This window comes from Saccopteryx leptura, chromosome 3, assembly GCF_036850995.1.
Source record: "Saccopteryx leptura isolate mSacLep1 chromosome 3, mSacLep1_pri_phased_curated, whole genome shotgun sequence".
NCBI lineage: Eukaryota > Metazoa > Chordata > Mammalia > Chiroptera > Emballonuridae > Saccopteryx > Saccopteryx leptura.
The window spans coordinates 62,969,252-62,983,183 of record NC_089505.1 but is presented as its reverse complement, the minus strand read 5'-3'; the positions used below and the strand labels follow the sequence as shown (position 1 = coordinate 62,983,183).

Sequence of the window (13,932 nt, the reverse complement as noted above, 5' to 3'; positions counted from 1 at the left end):
TCACTCTGCCCAAACTCTCTTCCTTTAGATGGACCTGCAGGGCTCCTTCTCATATCACCAGATTGCCTTAGCGAAAATTGTAACCTGCTGCTCTCTAATGTCCACAGTGCCTATAACCACATGACTCACTCTTCTTTTTATTTTTACTTACTCTCTGGCACCCCTGGGAGGTGTCTTAACTCACTGCTTTTTCCCTACAGCCTAGAATAGCGCCTGGCACATAGTAGGTACTCAATACATATTTGTCGAATGCCTTGTTGCCTGATATATCCCCAACGTATAGAACAGCATTTGGCAAACAGTATGTGCTTAGTGAATATTTACTACTTGATCGACTGAAGACTGGAGAAACCAGAGACAGAAATAGACCAGCAAGGGGGCTCTCCCACACTGTGCCCCTCCCATCTCCCTGCCACAGGCCCTGCTCACCTATGGTTCTGAGCCAGGTCACCCCACGACTGGTTCCCTGGGGGAAGGTGGCAAACTCGCAGGAGTAATTGCCCTCGTCCTCTACTTTCAGCCCCTGGAGGACCAGCGTGGCGTCCCGCATATCCAAGCCTTGCCTGGCCCCAGGGCTCTGCCCCATGTTGAGAAAGGACAGCCGCTCCTTGCCAAACTGTGGGCTGGGGAAGCTGAAACCATGTGAAGGGTGAAAGGCCGCCACACTCTGGATGTCCCCAGATGGGTTCAGGCGTTGCCACGTCACTTGTGAGACGTTGCCTTCAGGCCCTTGTGACAGTAGGTAGCATGGCAGTTTCACGGTGTCTCCCAGGCGGCCCCGCAGCTCAGGGGGTATGCGAACTCGCACATCCTGGGCGCCTGGGGAGAGAGCAAAGAGAGAGGTCAGGGGGAAGGACCTGGACACCTGTAGGGTGGGCAGGGTCATCCCTGAGGGGACTGCATGGGAAAATGCAGGCCCCAAATGCAATGTGCAAGCCTTCACGAAGTTCCAATTCCAAAAAGGCCAGTCAGGAAACATGCTTTGGGAGGAAAACTAGGGACATTTGAGTCTGAACTATATTATAAATTATTATGAAGTTATTGTTAATATTTTTAAGATTTTATTTATTAATTTTAGAGAGAGGAGAGAAAGGGAGAGTAGCAACTAATAGTTGCTTCCCGTATGTGCCTTGACTGGGAAAACCTGGGATTTCAAACCAGCGATCTCAGCGTTCTAGGTAGACGCTTTATCCACTGTGCCACTGTGGGTCAGGCAGACAACATTTTATCTGTTCAGTTGATGGACATCTGTGTTGTTTCCACTTCTGGAAGATTATGAATAAAGCTGCTGTTAACATTTCCATACAAGTTTTTGTGTGAACCCAATGTTCTTATTTCTCAGCTTATCTTTTGTTTTCTCACTTTTCTTTATTTTTTTATTTTCAATTTGTGTGTGTGTGACAGAGACAGAGAGACAAAGAGAGAGGAATAGATAGGAAGAGACAGACAGGAAGAGAGAGAGATGAGAAGCATCAATTCTTCATTATAGCTCTTTAGTTGTTCATTGATTGGTTTCTCATATGTGCCTTGAATGGGGGGGGCGGAGGCAGGCTACAGCAGAGCGAGTGACCCCTTGCTCAAGCCAGCAATCTTGGGCTCAGGTCAGCGACCCCACACTCAAGCTGTATGAGCCTGTGCTCAAGCTAGTGACCTTGGGGTTTTGAACATGGGTCTTCTGCGTCCCAGTCCAACGCTCTATGCACTGTGCTACCACCTGGTCAGGCTGTTTCCTCACTTTTAATGAAGACCAGGAAAAAAATGTTTCTCTGTTGTGTTAGGCAGCACAACATGGAGACTGAGGGTACAGACTGCCTGAGTTTGAATCCTGGCTCTGCCACTTGCTGGCTGTGGGATCTTGGGCAGGTCATTTAACTTCTCTGTGCCTCAGTTTCCTCAGCTATAAAATGAGGATAATAACCGTGCCTACCTCGTGGAGGTTGTTATAAACTTTAGGGAATATTTGTAGAACACTTGGCTCAAGGCCACAGGAAATATGAGACCAGTGCTTCTTAAATAAACAGACAGCTAAGTATAATTATAAGTGGCCCTTGATAATCAGCCTCAATGCAAGGTCAAGGGCACACACCCTGTTCTCAAGGGGCAACTGCTACTCAGCTCTCTGACCCAGCCTTTGGCCTCACGCAGAAACCATAATGAGAGGGTGCTCAGCACACAATCTCATAAAATGCCCACACATATCCACAACTCAAACCCAAGCCTGTCACCTTGGGAATCCTCTCTAAGGAAGCCACACTAGTCTCAAAAGTGTGGGACTCTGGGGCAGAGCATTGTGAGCTTCCCTCCGGCTCTCTCCAGGTGGGTGACCTTGGTTCTGAACCTAAGATCTTCCCTCTGTAAAATGGGGATGTTTAAACTGCCCTGCATGGTCTGTTGTGACAATTCCACAAGCTGGCTGTCTCCCCTAAGTCTCCGCAGGGCTGGGAGCGCTGTGAGCACAGGCGCTCAGCGCCCACCCCTGGCTGTGCTCACTGCAGGCCTTTGCCGCGCTGTTTTGCAGTGAGCTAGCAGCACACAAGGGTACAGAGCTCAAGTGTCAAAACCCAGGCAAACAGATATGGGGCTTAGTGAGGGGACAGCTGGGTGGAGCTAAGCTAGGGTGCCCCCTTTCCCTCAGGTGCCAGGACCCTCACCCACGTGGTGGCCCCAAAAGTTCTACCCTTTCTTGCTGGGTGAGGAAGGAAGGACACTCAAGTCAGGAAAAAGCACGCAGGCCAGTGAGCTACAGAGAGCAGAGGAGGGTGGGACCAAGGCAAGTGGGAGCCACTGAGGGTCCCTCAGTTGGAGAACAATTGAACTTAAACTGAGGGGGGTCTGAGGGGAAGATGGAACTGGACAGAGATGGATTTTCAGAGAGCGAAAGGGGCTGGAAAAGGTGTGGATAAAAGTGTTAACTTGAAGGACTGTAGTGGAGGGGAGAGCACAGAACCTGCAAGAATCTTCTCCCCAGCCCTTCTTTCCAGTTCCGTGCAAATCTAAGTAGTGACTCAGCAAACAGCCCCTGAAGACAGGGATTTATTTGTCTGTCCTGTTCCCTCCTGTATCGGCATAGCCTGCCCCAGGACCTGGCGAGTAGTAGGTGGGTGCTCAACACATACTGGCAACTGAGTGTCAGGCTCTGTGCCGGAAGCGGGAGGACGGAAGCGCCAGGCTGAATCAGGTGCTTGTCTTCCCAGAGTTGACATTCCAGTGAGGAAGATAAATATTGTACGAAGTTATTACCAAGGATGACGTTAAGACTGAACAGGGTGGGTTGGAAGTAATGGAAGTGGGGAAGAACCCAAAGCAGGGGCCTGACCCATTTGAGGGAGGCTGGGAGGGCTTTCTGGAGGAGAAAACCCAATTTCTTTCCAGCAGAAACCAAGCTCAAGGCCCACAGAGCCCCACAACCTCTCCAGGCCCTTTGTAATTACAAGATGCTTCCATCTTTCTTCTAAGGGAGGCTGCCTTCCTATACCTAGACTGGCATCTCAGCACTGTCAGCTTCAGAGATTAAAAAAAAAACCCACCCAAAAAACAAACAAATATCCCCCTCCCCTTTTTTTTAAAGGTGAGAGGGGAGATAGTGAGGCAAACTACCACATGTGCCAGGACCAGGATCCACTTGGCAACCCCGTCTGGGGCTGATATGCTCCAACCTAGCTATCCTCAGCGCCCGAGGCCATGCCAATCAGGTCCCACACCAATCAAGTCCCTGGGTGCAGGAAGGGAAGAAGGGAAAGATGGAGGTGATGGTGGGAGGAGAAGCAAATGGTTGCTTCTCCTGTGTGCCCTGACTAGAAATTGAACCCAGGACATCCTTACGCCGGGGTGGCACTCTATCCACTGAGCTACCAGCCAGGGCCCCAAACACCCCACTTTTATCTTCTTGTACGGCAAATTCCTCAGGTAGTTTTCACACCCAATACTCCCAGATGGCCACACACCTCTCCCCTCCCTGACTAGGCTCTAAGATCCTGCAGGTATAAGGTTCCCATTCTGTTTCTAATTCTGAATCAATGATGGCTCAGCCACTGTGGCATTAAGTCTAGTTTTTAGGCATTTCCACTTCAGTAAAAGGTTTAGGATCAGAAGTCTGGAGTCATCCTTGAGTCCTCTCTCACCCACACACAATCCATCAAGAAAGCTTCTTAGCTACGTCTTCAAAATATATCCACACGCAGCCCACTTCTGACTCCTGCACTGGCCACTTCCTGGTCTAATCCACTGTTACCTACTTTCATTTTTTTTTTTTTTTTTTTTTCTCATTTTTCTGAAGCTGGAAATGGGGAGAGACAGTCAGACAGACTCCCGCATGCGCCCGACCGGGATCCACCCGGCACGCGCGCGCCCACCATGGGGCGACGCTCTGCCCACCAGGAGGCGACGCTCTGCCCATCCTGGGCGTCGCCATGTTGCGACCAGAGCCACTCTAGCGCCTGAGGCAGAGGCCACAGAGCCATCCCTAGCGCCCGGGCCATCTTTGCTCCAATGGAGCCCTGGCTGCGGGAGGGGAAGAGAGACAGAGAGGAAAGCGCGGCGGAGGGGTGGAGAAGCAAATGGGCGCTTCTCCTGTGTGCCCTGGCCGGGAATCGAACCCGGGTCCTCCGCACGCTAGGCCGACGCTCTACTGCTGAGCCAACCGGCCAGGGCCACTGTTACCTACTTTCTAGGGCATTCCCCGCACAGAGGATAGCAGTTGCCTCTTATAGTTTGTTTCCACGGGCAGCCAGAGGGGTCCTGTTAGAAGCTACTGCAGATCAAGCCCCTTCTCTGCTCTCAGCCCTCCTGTGGTTCTCTCTTCACTCAAAAAAAAAAAAACTTACGTTTTTATGGTGGTCCACAAAGCCCTGCATGGTCTGTGGTCGTCCTCTTTCTGACCTTCTCTCCCGGCCCCTTCCCTTGGCACACCGTGCTCCAGCCACACTGACCTCCTCACTGTTCCTCAAACACACCAGGCAAGTCCCATCTTGGGGTCTCTGCATTGCTGTTCCCTGATCCTGGAAAACTCTTTCCGTGTGTGTCTCCACAGCTCCCTCCCTATCTTCCTTCAGGATCTTTACCACCCTGATGATAACAAGAAAACTTTATTTTTCTTCTAGCACTTGATGTTTCTTCCCCACTAGAATATCAGTGCCGGAGCGCAGGGGTCTCTGTCCTCTGTGTCTGGTTTCTTGCTGCATCCTCAGAGCCTAGCAGTGTCTGGCACGCTGTAGGTCCATGAATGTGTTGAATGAATGAGACAAGGATGGGAAATCAACAGTATACTAGATCACACAGGCTGAGGTTGAGTGATCAAAAGTCTCAGGCTTTTTCCTAAGGGCACTGGGGAGCCATGAGAATTATAGGCAGGGACAAACATGGTTAGATTTGTGCTTTGGAAAGAGCCAGCAGAATGGAGTTGGGCTGGGACCCAGGGGAAAAAGAGGTACCTGGACCAGGGTAAGGATGATGCAGATGGAGGACAAACTGGACTGGAACACATTCAGGGATTGGAATGGCTGGGAAGACATGGACACTGACAGGCTGTAGGGCTGAGGGGGACAGGATGTGGGCTGATGCCCAGATGTTTTGTGTTTCAGGTGGAGGCAAGAGAAATAAAGCCAGGAGGATGACCATCCTAAAGTTAGGACCTTTGTGTCCAGCATGCTGCTGGGCAGGTGCCCATGTTCTGACCTTGGCCGGAACATGGCCAGCCCCACCTCGGGAACACCAGCTTCCCTCAGGAGGCCAGATTGATGACAGCTTCATGAGGTGGGTCAGCTGGGTCCGCAGACACGCTTCCTTTCCCTGTGGCCTGGGCCTGCAGGCTTCCTGTGGTGGCAGAGTGGGGAGCATTCTGTAAGCCCAGGGGAAAACTTCCGGGGGGGAGGGTAGGACACAGAACCTGAGACCCTGAGACTCAGGGAAGGGTAGGTCAAGGTAGAGATGAAGGGACACAGTGGATTATGGAACCCTGGAAAAGGAGGGGGCTGGGGTTCTGGCCTTCAAGGTCTGAGACTGGGCTCGGACCCAGCTGACTCCTTAGGGCTTGGCTTACCCCCTCCAGACCTATAAAGCCCAGTATGACCTGCCCTCTCCCATAGGGCGCGGCCAGAATCCAGCAAGCCTTGAAGGCTGGCGTGCTCTAAGCACTAGCCTCAGCTGCTGCCTCAGCCACCTCGTTAATTAATTAATTGCATTAATCACAGCGCCCACCCACACAGTGTACATCCTAAAGCCGGTCTAGTGGGTGAGCATCCGTCAGGATATGGGACTGCCTGCCTCGGCCTGGATTTCTGCACCCGTCTACCCTTTCCATAGGGACTTGATGCCCTGAAGGCCTCCACTGTGGGGTCTCACATTTCTGGAGGTGAAAGTCTAGGACGGCTCTTCCTAGTTGAGCCCCTCAGACAGGACCTCTCAAATCCTGTTCTAAATGTTTGTTTCTCTGATCTTGTCTCTCTGCATCTAGTTCTTAGGGTCCAAACCTGTACTCCCAAGGGCTCTGGTCTCTGTCTGTCTCTCACAGGCTCTGTCGCTCTTACCTGTGTATCCCAGGAGGCCCTGGTCCCTGCTCGATATCGCTCATATTCTCTAACAGCTTTATTGGGATATATTCCCAGACTGCCCAATTTGCCCATTTAAAGTGTACAATTTCAATGGCTTAAGTATATTCAAAGATTTGTGCATCCATTAGCACCATCAATTTCAAAACATTCTCAGTGGCCCAAGAAGATATACACATTCCTTAGCTGTTCCCATACTCTCTCCTCTGTTCTGTTTCTGACATCTGTGGTCTTGGAGTTCTGGGTCCGGGTCTCCCAGTGTCTGGAATCAGGCTCTCTGCATCGATTTCCTGGATCTCGAATCTGTCAAGACTTTCTGGTCCATATCTTTCAGGGTCTCTGTTTCTGATTCGGACCGTGTGATCTCCGTCTCCTGGGTCACACCATGTCTCTCCACATTTCTGACACGCTTCGTCTCTGCCTGGGCATTCTCACTGGGTCCCTCCTCCTTCTCCTGCTTCATTTCTCTGTATCTCCGGGACATTAAAAATGTAACAGCGTCCCAGGCGGTGACAGGGGAGCTGGCCAGCGTGCCCAACTCCCTTTCCCTCCCATGTCCACCACTCCTTGTGGCTCCCACACACTGCTGGCCTTGAGGATCCTGTGCCCTGACCTCACAGTGTCATAACATCTCCATTAGTCACGAAGGGGCTCCTTTGGGCTTCCTGCCACTCCACAAACCTCTACGTCTTTCTTCTTAAGCTATTTTGCCTTTATCCTGAGATCTCAGTGCAGCTCCCTTCCCCTTGCCTTTCTCTGCCCCATCCAATGTCTTTCTGCCCCATCCTTTCCCCATCTCTCAGTTCCACTCCTCTATGTGTCCGACCACATCCTTAAATCTGTTTCTGCTGCCTTCCCTCTGTTGGCTTCTGTCCCCATTCCTGTATCTCTCCTTTCCATGTATCCCTCTCTCCCTCTCCTCTCCCCAGTATGTGAGCAGATGCACCCCCTTAGCTCTGTCTCCCTTCCCTAATGAGAAGAGACAGTAGGCCTGCAGTCACCTCTGCTCCCATCCCCCTCCATGACCAAAGAGCTGCCTGGCTGACATGGATGGGCAGTGCAAGCTGGGGAGGGATCCGGCCCGGATGACGGCCCGCGTGATGCAGCCTCATTTGTGCAGACCAAAGAGAAGGAAGTGAATAGCTGGGCACAGGTAAACAGAGATCAGAGCAAAGGAGAGAGAGATGGAGAGAAAGGAAGAGAGAAAGAACTCAGAGATGGAGACAGATGAAGGACAGAGAGGGAAAGAGAAATGAAGAGAGGAAGAGGGGGAGAGAAAGTGAGGGAAAGAGGGAGAGGAAGAAGAAAGGAGGTAGAGGGAGGCAAGAGGAAGGAAGGAAGGAGAGAGAGAGAGAAAAAGAGAGAGAGAAAGGGAGGGAGGGAGGGAGGAAGGAATAGTCAGAGAAAAACACAGAGCAAAGGCACAAGGGTGGAGGGTCACTGAAGGGGAAACCCTCCCCAGGTGCTAAGAGCTTTCACATGGGATCAGTGGGACCTCTGAATCCTCTCAGTGGCTCTGCCAGGAAGGGGCTGTGATCCATTTTACAAAGGAGGAAATGGAGGCTTAGTGGCACCTTCTGGAGCCCATCAGGTAGAGCAGGGCCAAGAAAAGTCAGAAGTCTGCAGGCTGGCTTCCCAGGGTGGGAATGGCTGTGGGTCGTGGGACTGTGGCTTGCCCTTTCTAAGCCTGTTTCCTCATCTGCAAAATGGGAACAGGAACAAGACCTGTCTTCTATGGTGATCTAGAGTATTACATGAGATCAAGCACCAAGTCAAGAACTGACTCAATGTGAGGTGAAATCTGAGCCAGTCCCCCAGAGGTAGCAGGTCCCTATTTCTGACACAGAAAGAAGCAGGGAATAGAAAAGGCAGTACCTAGCTCCAGGTCAAGGCTGGAAGACAACACAGAGACATGCTGAGAAAAATGAGGCCAGAGGGGAGACCCAAGGGTCCCCCAAGATTCCCTCGGACAAACGCTTGGGAAAGCCCAGATCCTGAGCTTCCAGCTGGGAATAAACAGCCGGGTCACCTGAAAGGGGCGGGGCCACAGCCGGCCTCACCTGTTTCCTCCCAGTCCCTCCCTCCTCAGGGGGCCGTGCCCCTCCCCCACCGTTGGGGGATAGAGGGCTAAACAGAAGGAGGGGCGGGGGATTAGGGCGGCGTCTCCGGGTTTCTACCTCCCGCAGCGGCTCGGAGGACAAAGGCGCGACTAGAGAAAAGATAAGGTCCCGAAACTGAGTCCTAATCTGAGAGCCGAGAGAGTGCCCGCCGGTATCAGCTATGGCTCGGTGAAAGTAAACCGGCAAAACTTCCCCTGGGAAGTCCCCACCGACGACTCACAGGAAAGGGAAAGGTCCCAGCCTGGGGGGCTCGGCCTCTTAGCCCACCTTGCCGACCGAACCTCTGGCTTCCTGGCAGGACCTCCGGCCCTCGATTAACCCAAAAGGCAGAGTCCTTGCACAAATGCATATTTGGATCTCAGGAGACCTTCTAAAGCCCACAAAACCAAAAGCCCACAACATAGAGCTTCTTGCACCCCTCGCCCCAGTTCTACCTGAGACCCAGGAGACAGAGCCCCGGGTCACAATTCTACCAGAAGCTCAGTAGAAACGGCCCCCAGCCTTCATTCTACGGGGGACCCAGGAGTCAGAGGCTTCAGCTTCCCGAGGCCCCTCCCCAGGTCGCCCCAACTCTCATTCTCGTCTCTCCAAGGGACGGAAAGTCGAGCTCCCCGCCCTTCTCGAGGACCTCCACATCTGGCCCCGTGCACTCAACTCTCCCCGGGCCTCAGACGCCCGACCCTGGGAAAACAAAAAATGGTGGGTAGGGGTTGGTCTCGCCTCGTCCTCGTGACCCTCCTGCTGAGGGGAGTGGGAGACATTCCTGAGCGAGGAAACGGAGACGGAAATCCAGATCCAGACGAACAGAACGGCGCCGGGTGGGGAGGGGGCGAGCGAGAGGACTCGGAGTTAACCCTGTCGGCGTCAGGGTCTGAGGAAGGGGTAGGGGATAACGGAGGTCCAGCGTAGGTTGGGGAGCTGAGATTAAGAAGGGTGTTGGGATGAGAGGGATGCAGAGGTTAAGGGCTGGAGTCTCAGAGAGAACGGGTGTGTGTGGGTCGGAGTCGGTGGGGCCAATCAGAAAAAGGGCGCGCGAGACAGGGGCTCGGTGAACTGGGGGAGGGGTGGGGATGGGTGCCCAGGCTTCCCCCACTCAGAAGGTGGGGAGGGGCGGGTCCGCAAGGGGAGGGGGCCGTCTACGGTCTCTCACCGGTTTCTCCAAGCAGCAGCAGCAGCAACGGCAGCAGCGGCAGCGTAGGAGACGATCTCGACGGCGGGAGGGCTGCGGCCCGGGCCATGGGGGGCCCGGGGAGGGACTGGGGCCCGGCGGGGGCCTGCGGGCCACTCCGCGTGAGCCAATCGGCTGGGCGAGCGATCAGGTGCCTGAGGGACCCCGGCTCCCGGCCGGTTTCCTCTGCGTTCTTCTCTCCCAGCTCTGATCTCGGTCACGGCTCTCCCGGTTTCGTGCCCCCGGCCCCTAGCTTCTTTCCGGTTGTTCGGACTGCCTGACGTCACAGGACCCACCCCCTTCCCTGCTTTCCCCTCCAAGCCGAACCCGGGCTCCGGCCCCGCCCCCTCCTGGGATTCCAGGTTGTCCCTCCCCGGGTTCGACGCCGGGCCCTCCCAGCTTTCTGCCCCCGCCCCTTCCCAGAATTCTACACTCTCTGCCCTCCGGCATTCTGCACCCGCCCCCTCCCTGGATTCTACACCTGCCACTCCCCAGGATTCCATGTTCGTCCCTCCGGGGATTTTATGATCAACCCTCCCCCAGAATTCTCTCTACCCATTCGGGTGTTCAAGCCCCTCCTCCTTGCGTTCTAAGTACGCCTCCTCTCCTCCGGAGGAGCCTCACACTCACTCAGGGCTCTCCCTATTCCCGGTACACTGGTGGCTCCAGTAAGGTCCTGTCACGCCGGCTCCGGAGCTCCCGGCCGTCTCCGCCCCCTCTCACCTCCGTGAAGCCACGCCCCCATCCATCTTCTCCCTGAATAGTCAGTTCCGCTTCTCCCCAAGAACCGAACGTCCGGTTTTGGTCCCGCGGAAAGTTGTAATCCCGCCCTCTCTGAGCACTAGTTCAGGCCCTTTTGTAGCACCTGCGTGAGGCATGGGGATTCTCATAGGCTCGCCCCCTCTGAAGCCCCGCCCTCGAGCTAAGACCCCATTCCCATCCTCGCCTCTCAGCTTCTGTTCTTCCCCCTCACCGTGTGTCTGTCTCATGTTTGGGAGCCTCTGAGCGTATCCTGTTCTCTTTCTAATCTCTACCTTGGACTCTGAGCGTCGCAGCATCTTTTCTTTCTAGCTCTCTCTCTTTCCCTTAGTGCCTCCTTCTTTGTGTCTCTCACTATCTTTGGGTCTCCTCCGTCTTTTTCTCTATCTCTGAGTCTTTCGTCCCTGACGTCTAGGTATCACTTTGTTTCTGGACTTTTTCTTTCTACCACTGTTTAAGTTCCACTTGGTCCCCGTGTCTCTTTCCATCCCTTTGACTCTGTGTCTCTGCCTCTTTGTATCTACCCCTGGCTCTCTCTCTTTCTGTGTACGTCTCTGTCTCTGTGTCTCTCTTTCAGTGTCTCTTGTTTCTCTGTCTCACTGTCTCTGCCCCTGCCCCTGCTCCTGCCGGTTGTCTGTTCCTCCTTCGGTGCATACCCGGGTCCTACTACGTCTAGTCCGCACCTCCTTAGAGCGCCCGCCCGCCAGGGGGCGGCACAGACCGGCTCCCAGCTCCGCTTTCCCGCTGAGCTGGGCTAGGGTCCGGCCTCCAGACACTGCCTGCCCCGCCCGGTGTCCTTGTCCCACTTCCCTATCTTCCCAGCCTCCTCCTGTCTTTGTGCCTCTCACTCTGACTCGGCCCCTTTGTCTCTCCCCTGCGGCGGCTCCCGCTCCTCCCCACCCCCACCTACCTCTTCGCATTCCTCGAGCTGCCCGGTGGAGCTTGGTGAGGCCTCCCAGTGTGTGGGGGTGAGGGTGGGAGGCAGGAGGCCGAGGGAGGGGGTGCCACTGAGCGCCTGTAATCCCTCCGTTCCGGTTCCTCAAGGGCGAGGAGGCGCTGAGCTGATCTGCTGGGGGCAGAACCTTGGGAGGTTCCTAGCAAAGAGGACCCCTTAGATTTGCCCTCCCTCCCCAGCCGCCATTACACCTGAACTTTCCTCCCAGGAGGGCAAGGTCTCAAGTAGTGGAGACTCTCATTGACCGGTGTTCACGCCTTGGTAATAATACTATTAGACATATTTAGCACTTACTGTGTGTCAGCCACTGATTTAAGTGTACACTGTACTCCAAGTATTACCTCATATAACCCACACAGACCCGTATGTGGTAAGAAAATCGAGGCACAGAGAGAAGAAGTGACTTGGCCCAAAGTCACAGTTACAAACTGGCAGATCCAGAACTGACTTCTCTTAGCTAATTTCTCACAAGAACTTCATGAAGAGGACACTCTCACCATCACCATTTCGCTGAAAGGTACACTGAGCACAGCGTGGTTATTTGCCTCTAGCTACCCAGCAAGGAAGCCAGGCTGGGACCTCCAGATAACATATGTTAGGTCAGCTGGACAAGTAGGTTCATAATAAGGGTGCTCTAGATCTTTCTGTCCTCCTCTCCCCAATCTGGGGCCAGACTAGGGGGCCAGGATCGCTGGGTTTTAGTGCCAGCTTTACTACTAACTTGCTTTGTAAAATTCTCCAACCAACTACCCTTCCCTCCGCAAACACCCCGTCGCTGTTTCTTCCTTGAGCAAAATAACTAGTCTTGAAGAAATTTCCAGGAAGGCCCCCTCACACCCACTCTTCTGCAGGCTCAGCTTCCCTCGCTGTTCTTTGTGGGCACAGGTACGCCCAGGGGGCAGAAGGGTAGGCTGGAGTTTCACCAGCCTTTCCCCACCCCTCCCAGTTGCTCATATAAGGCTGAGTACTGCTGTGTTTGTTGACAAATGGCTGGGTGGGTCCCATGCCTGGGGAGCCAACTTTCAGTATCAACAAGTTTCAGAGATGGCACTTCACTGAAGAGTCATAACCACGAGGAGGTAGGGGCACAGGGCCAAAGGCACCCTGATGGAGCTGTGGAGTTGGTGCCAAGTTGTAGATTCATACGGGTTTTCTACTGCTCAGGAGGTCAGTGCCCATAACCCAGTGCTGTCCAAGGGTCAACTGTATTTCACTTGCCCAGCAACCTCTTTCCCTCTTTCAGCTCCCCCCTGCCCCAAGTTTTCTTATAGAGAATCCCCTACACTTAGTCATTATGGTTCAGAGTGTGACCAATCCAGTCCTGGCCAATCAGAGGATTTGACCTCTTGGCCACAAAGATTGGCTCAGAGATGAAGGTGTGGAACCCATTCCTGACCAATAAGAATTATATCTGAGGCTTTTGCTAAAACTAGTAGGAAAGGGACACTCCCTTTTAGTGGGGATTACTAAATTGGTAGGATAGAAATCTGGCACTATGGAGGATACTGGAGATAAAAGACCCTGACTAGCCTGACCAGGCAGTGGTGCAGTGGATAGAGCATCAGACTGGGATGCGGCGGACCCAGGTTCAAGACCTGAGGTCGTCAGCTTGAGCATGGGCTCATCTGGTTTGAGCAAGGCTCACCTCAAGCAAGGGGTTACTCGGTCTGCTGAAGGCCCACAGTCAAGGCATATATGAGAGAGCAATCAATGAACAACTAAGGTGTTGCAATGAAAAACTGATTGATGCTTCTCATCTCTCTCCGTTCCTGTCTGTCTGTCCCTATCTGTCTCTCTATGTCACTAAAAAAAAAAAAAAAAGAAAAAGAAAGAAAAAAGACCCTGACTATGCATGGAAAACAGCTGAGCCAAGAGCCCAGGCCAGGTAGTTCAGTTGGTTAGAGCGTCATCCTGATATACCAAGGTTGTGGGTTCCGTCCCAAGTCAGGACACATAAAAGAATCAACCAACAAATGCATAAATAGGTGAAACAACAAATCATTGTTTCTCTCTTTCACTTAATAAATTGAAACAAAAACAAAAAGCAGCAGAGCTGAGACCTGGAAAAGAACAGCTTTCTTTTTTTTTTTTTTTTTTACAAGGACAGAGAGAGAGTCAGAGAGAGTGATAGATAGGGACAGACAGACAGGAATGGAGAGATGAGAAGCATCAATCATCAGTTTTTCATTGCGACACCTTAGTTGTACATTGATTGCTTCTCATTATGTGTGCCTTGACCGCGGGCCTTCAGCAGACCGAGTAACCCCTTGCTCGAGCCAGTGACCTTGAGTCCAAGCTGGCAAGCTCTTGCTCAAACCAGATGAGCCCACGCTCAAGCTGGCGACCTCAGGGTCTCGAACCTGGGTCCTCCGCATCCCAGTCCAA

The 13,932-nt window shown here is 53.2% G+C and overlaps 1 protein-coding gene across 3 annotated transcripts in view; it reads right to left on the bottom strand.

Moving 5' to 3' along the window:
- Positions 1-10,148, bottom strand: part of NECTIN2 (nectin cell adhesion molecule 2) — a 28,352-nt gene extending 18,204 nt beyond the window's left edge. Inside the window, exons 1-2 of one of the 3 annotated variants that reach the window (XM_066373662.1) lie at positions 9,816-10,148; positions 430-819 (exon numbers count right to left, since the gene is read on the bottom strand). In XM_066373662.1, the coding sequence (XP_066229759.1) occupies positions 430-819; positions 9,816-9,903 (478 nt within the window). In that variant the 5' untranslated portion in view covers positions 9,904-10,148. The remainder of the gene's footprint in view (positions 1-429; positions 820-9,815) is intronic. The other 2 variants (XM_066373663.1, XM_066373664.1) reach the window with 2 other exon arrangements.
- Between the last annotated feature and the right edge of the window lie 3,784 nt (positions 10,149-13,932).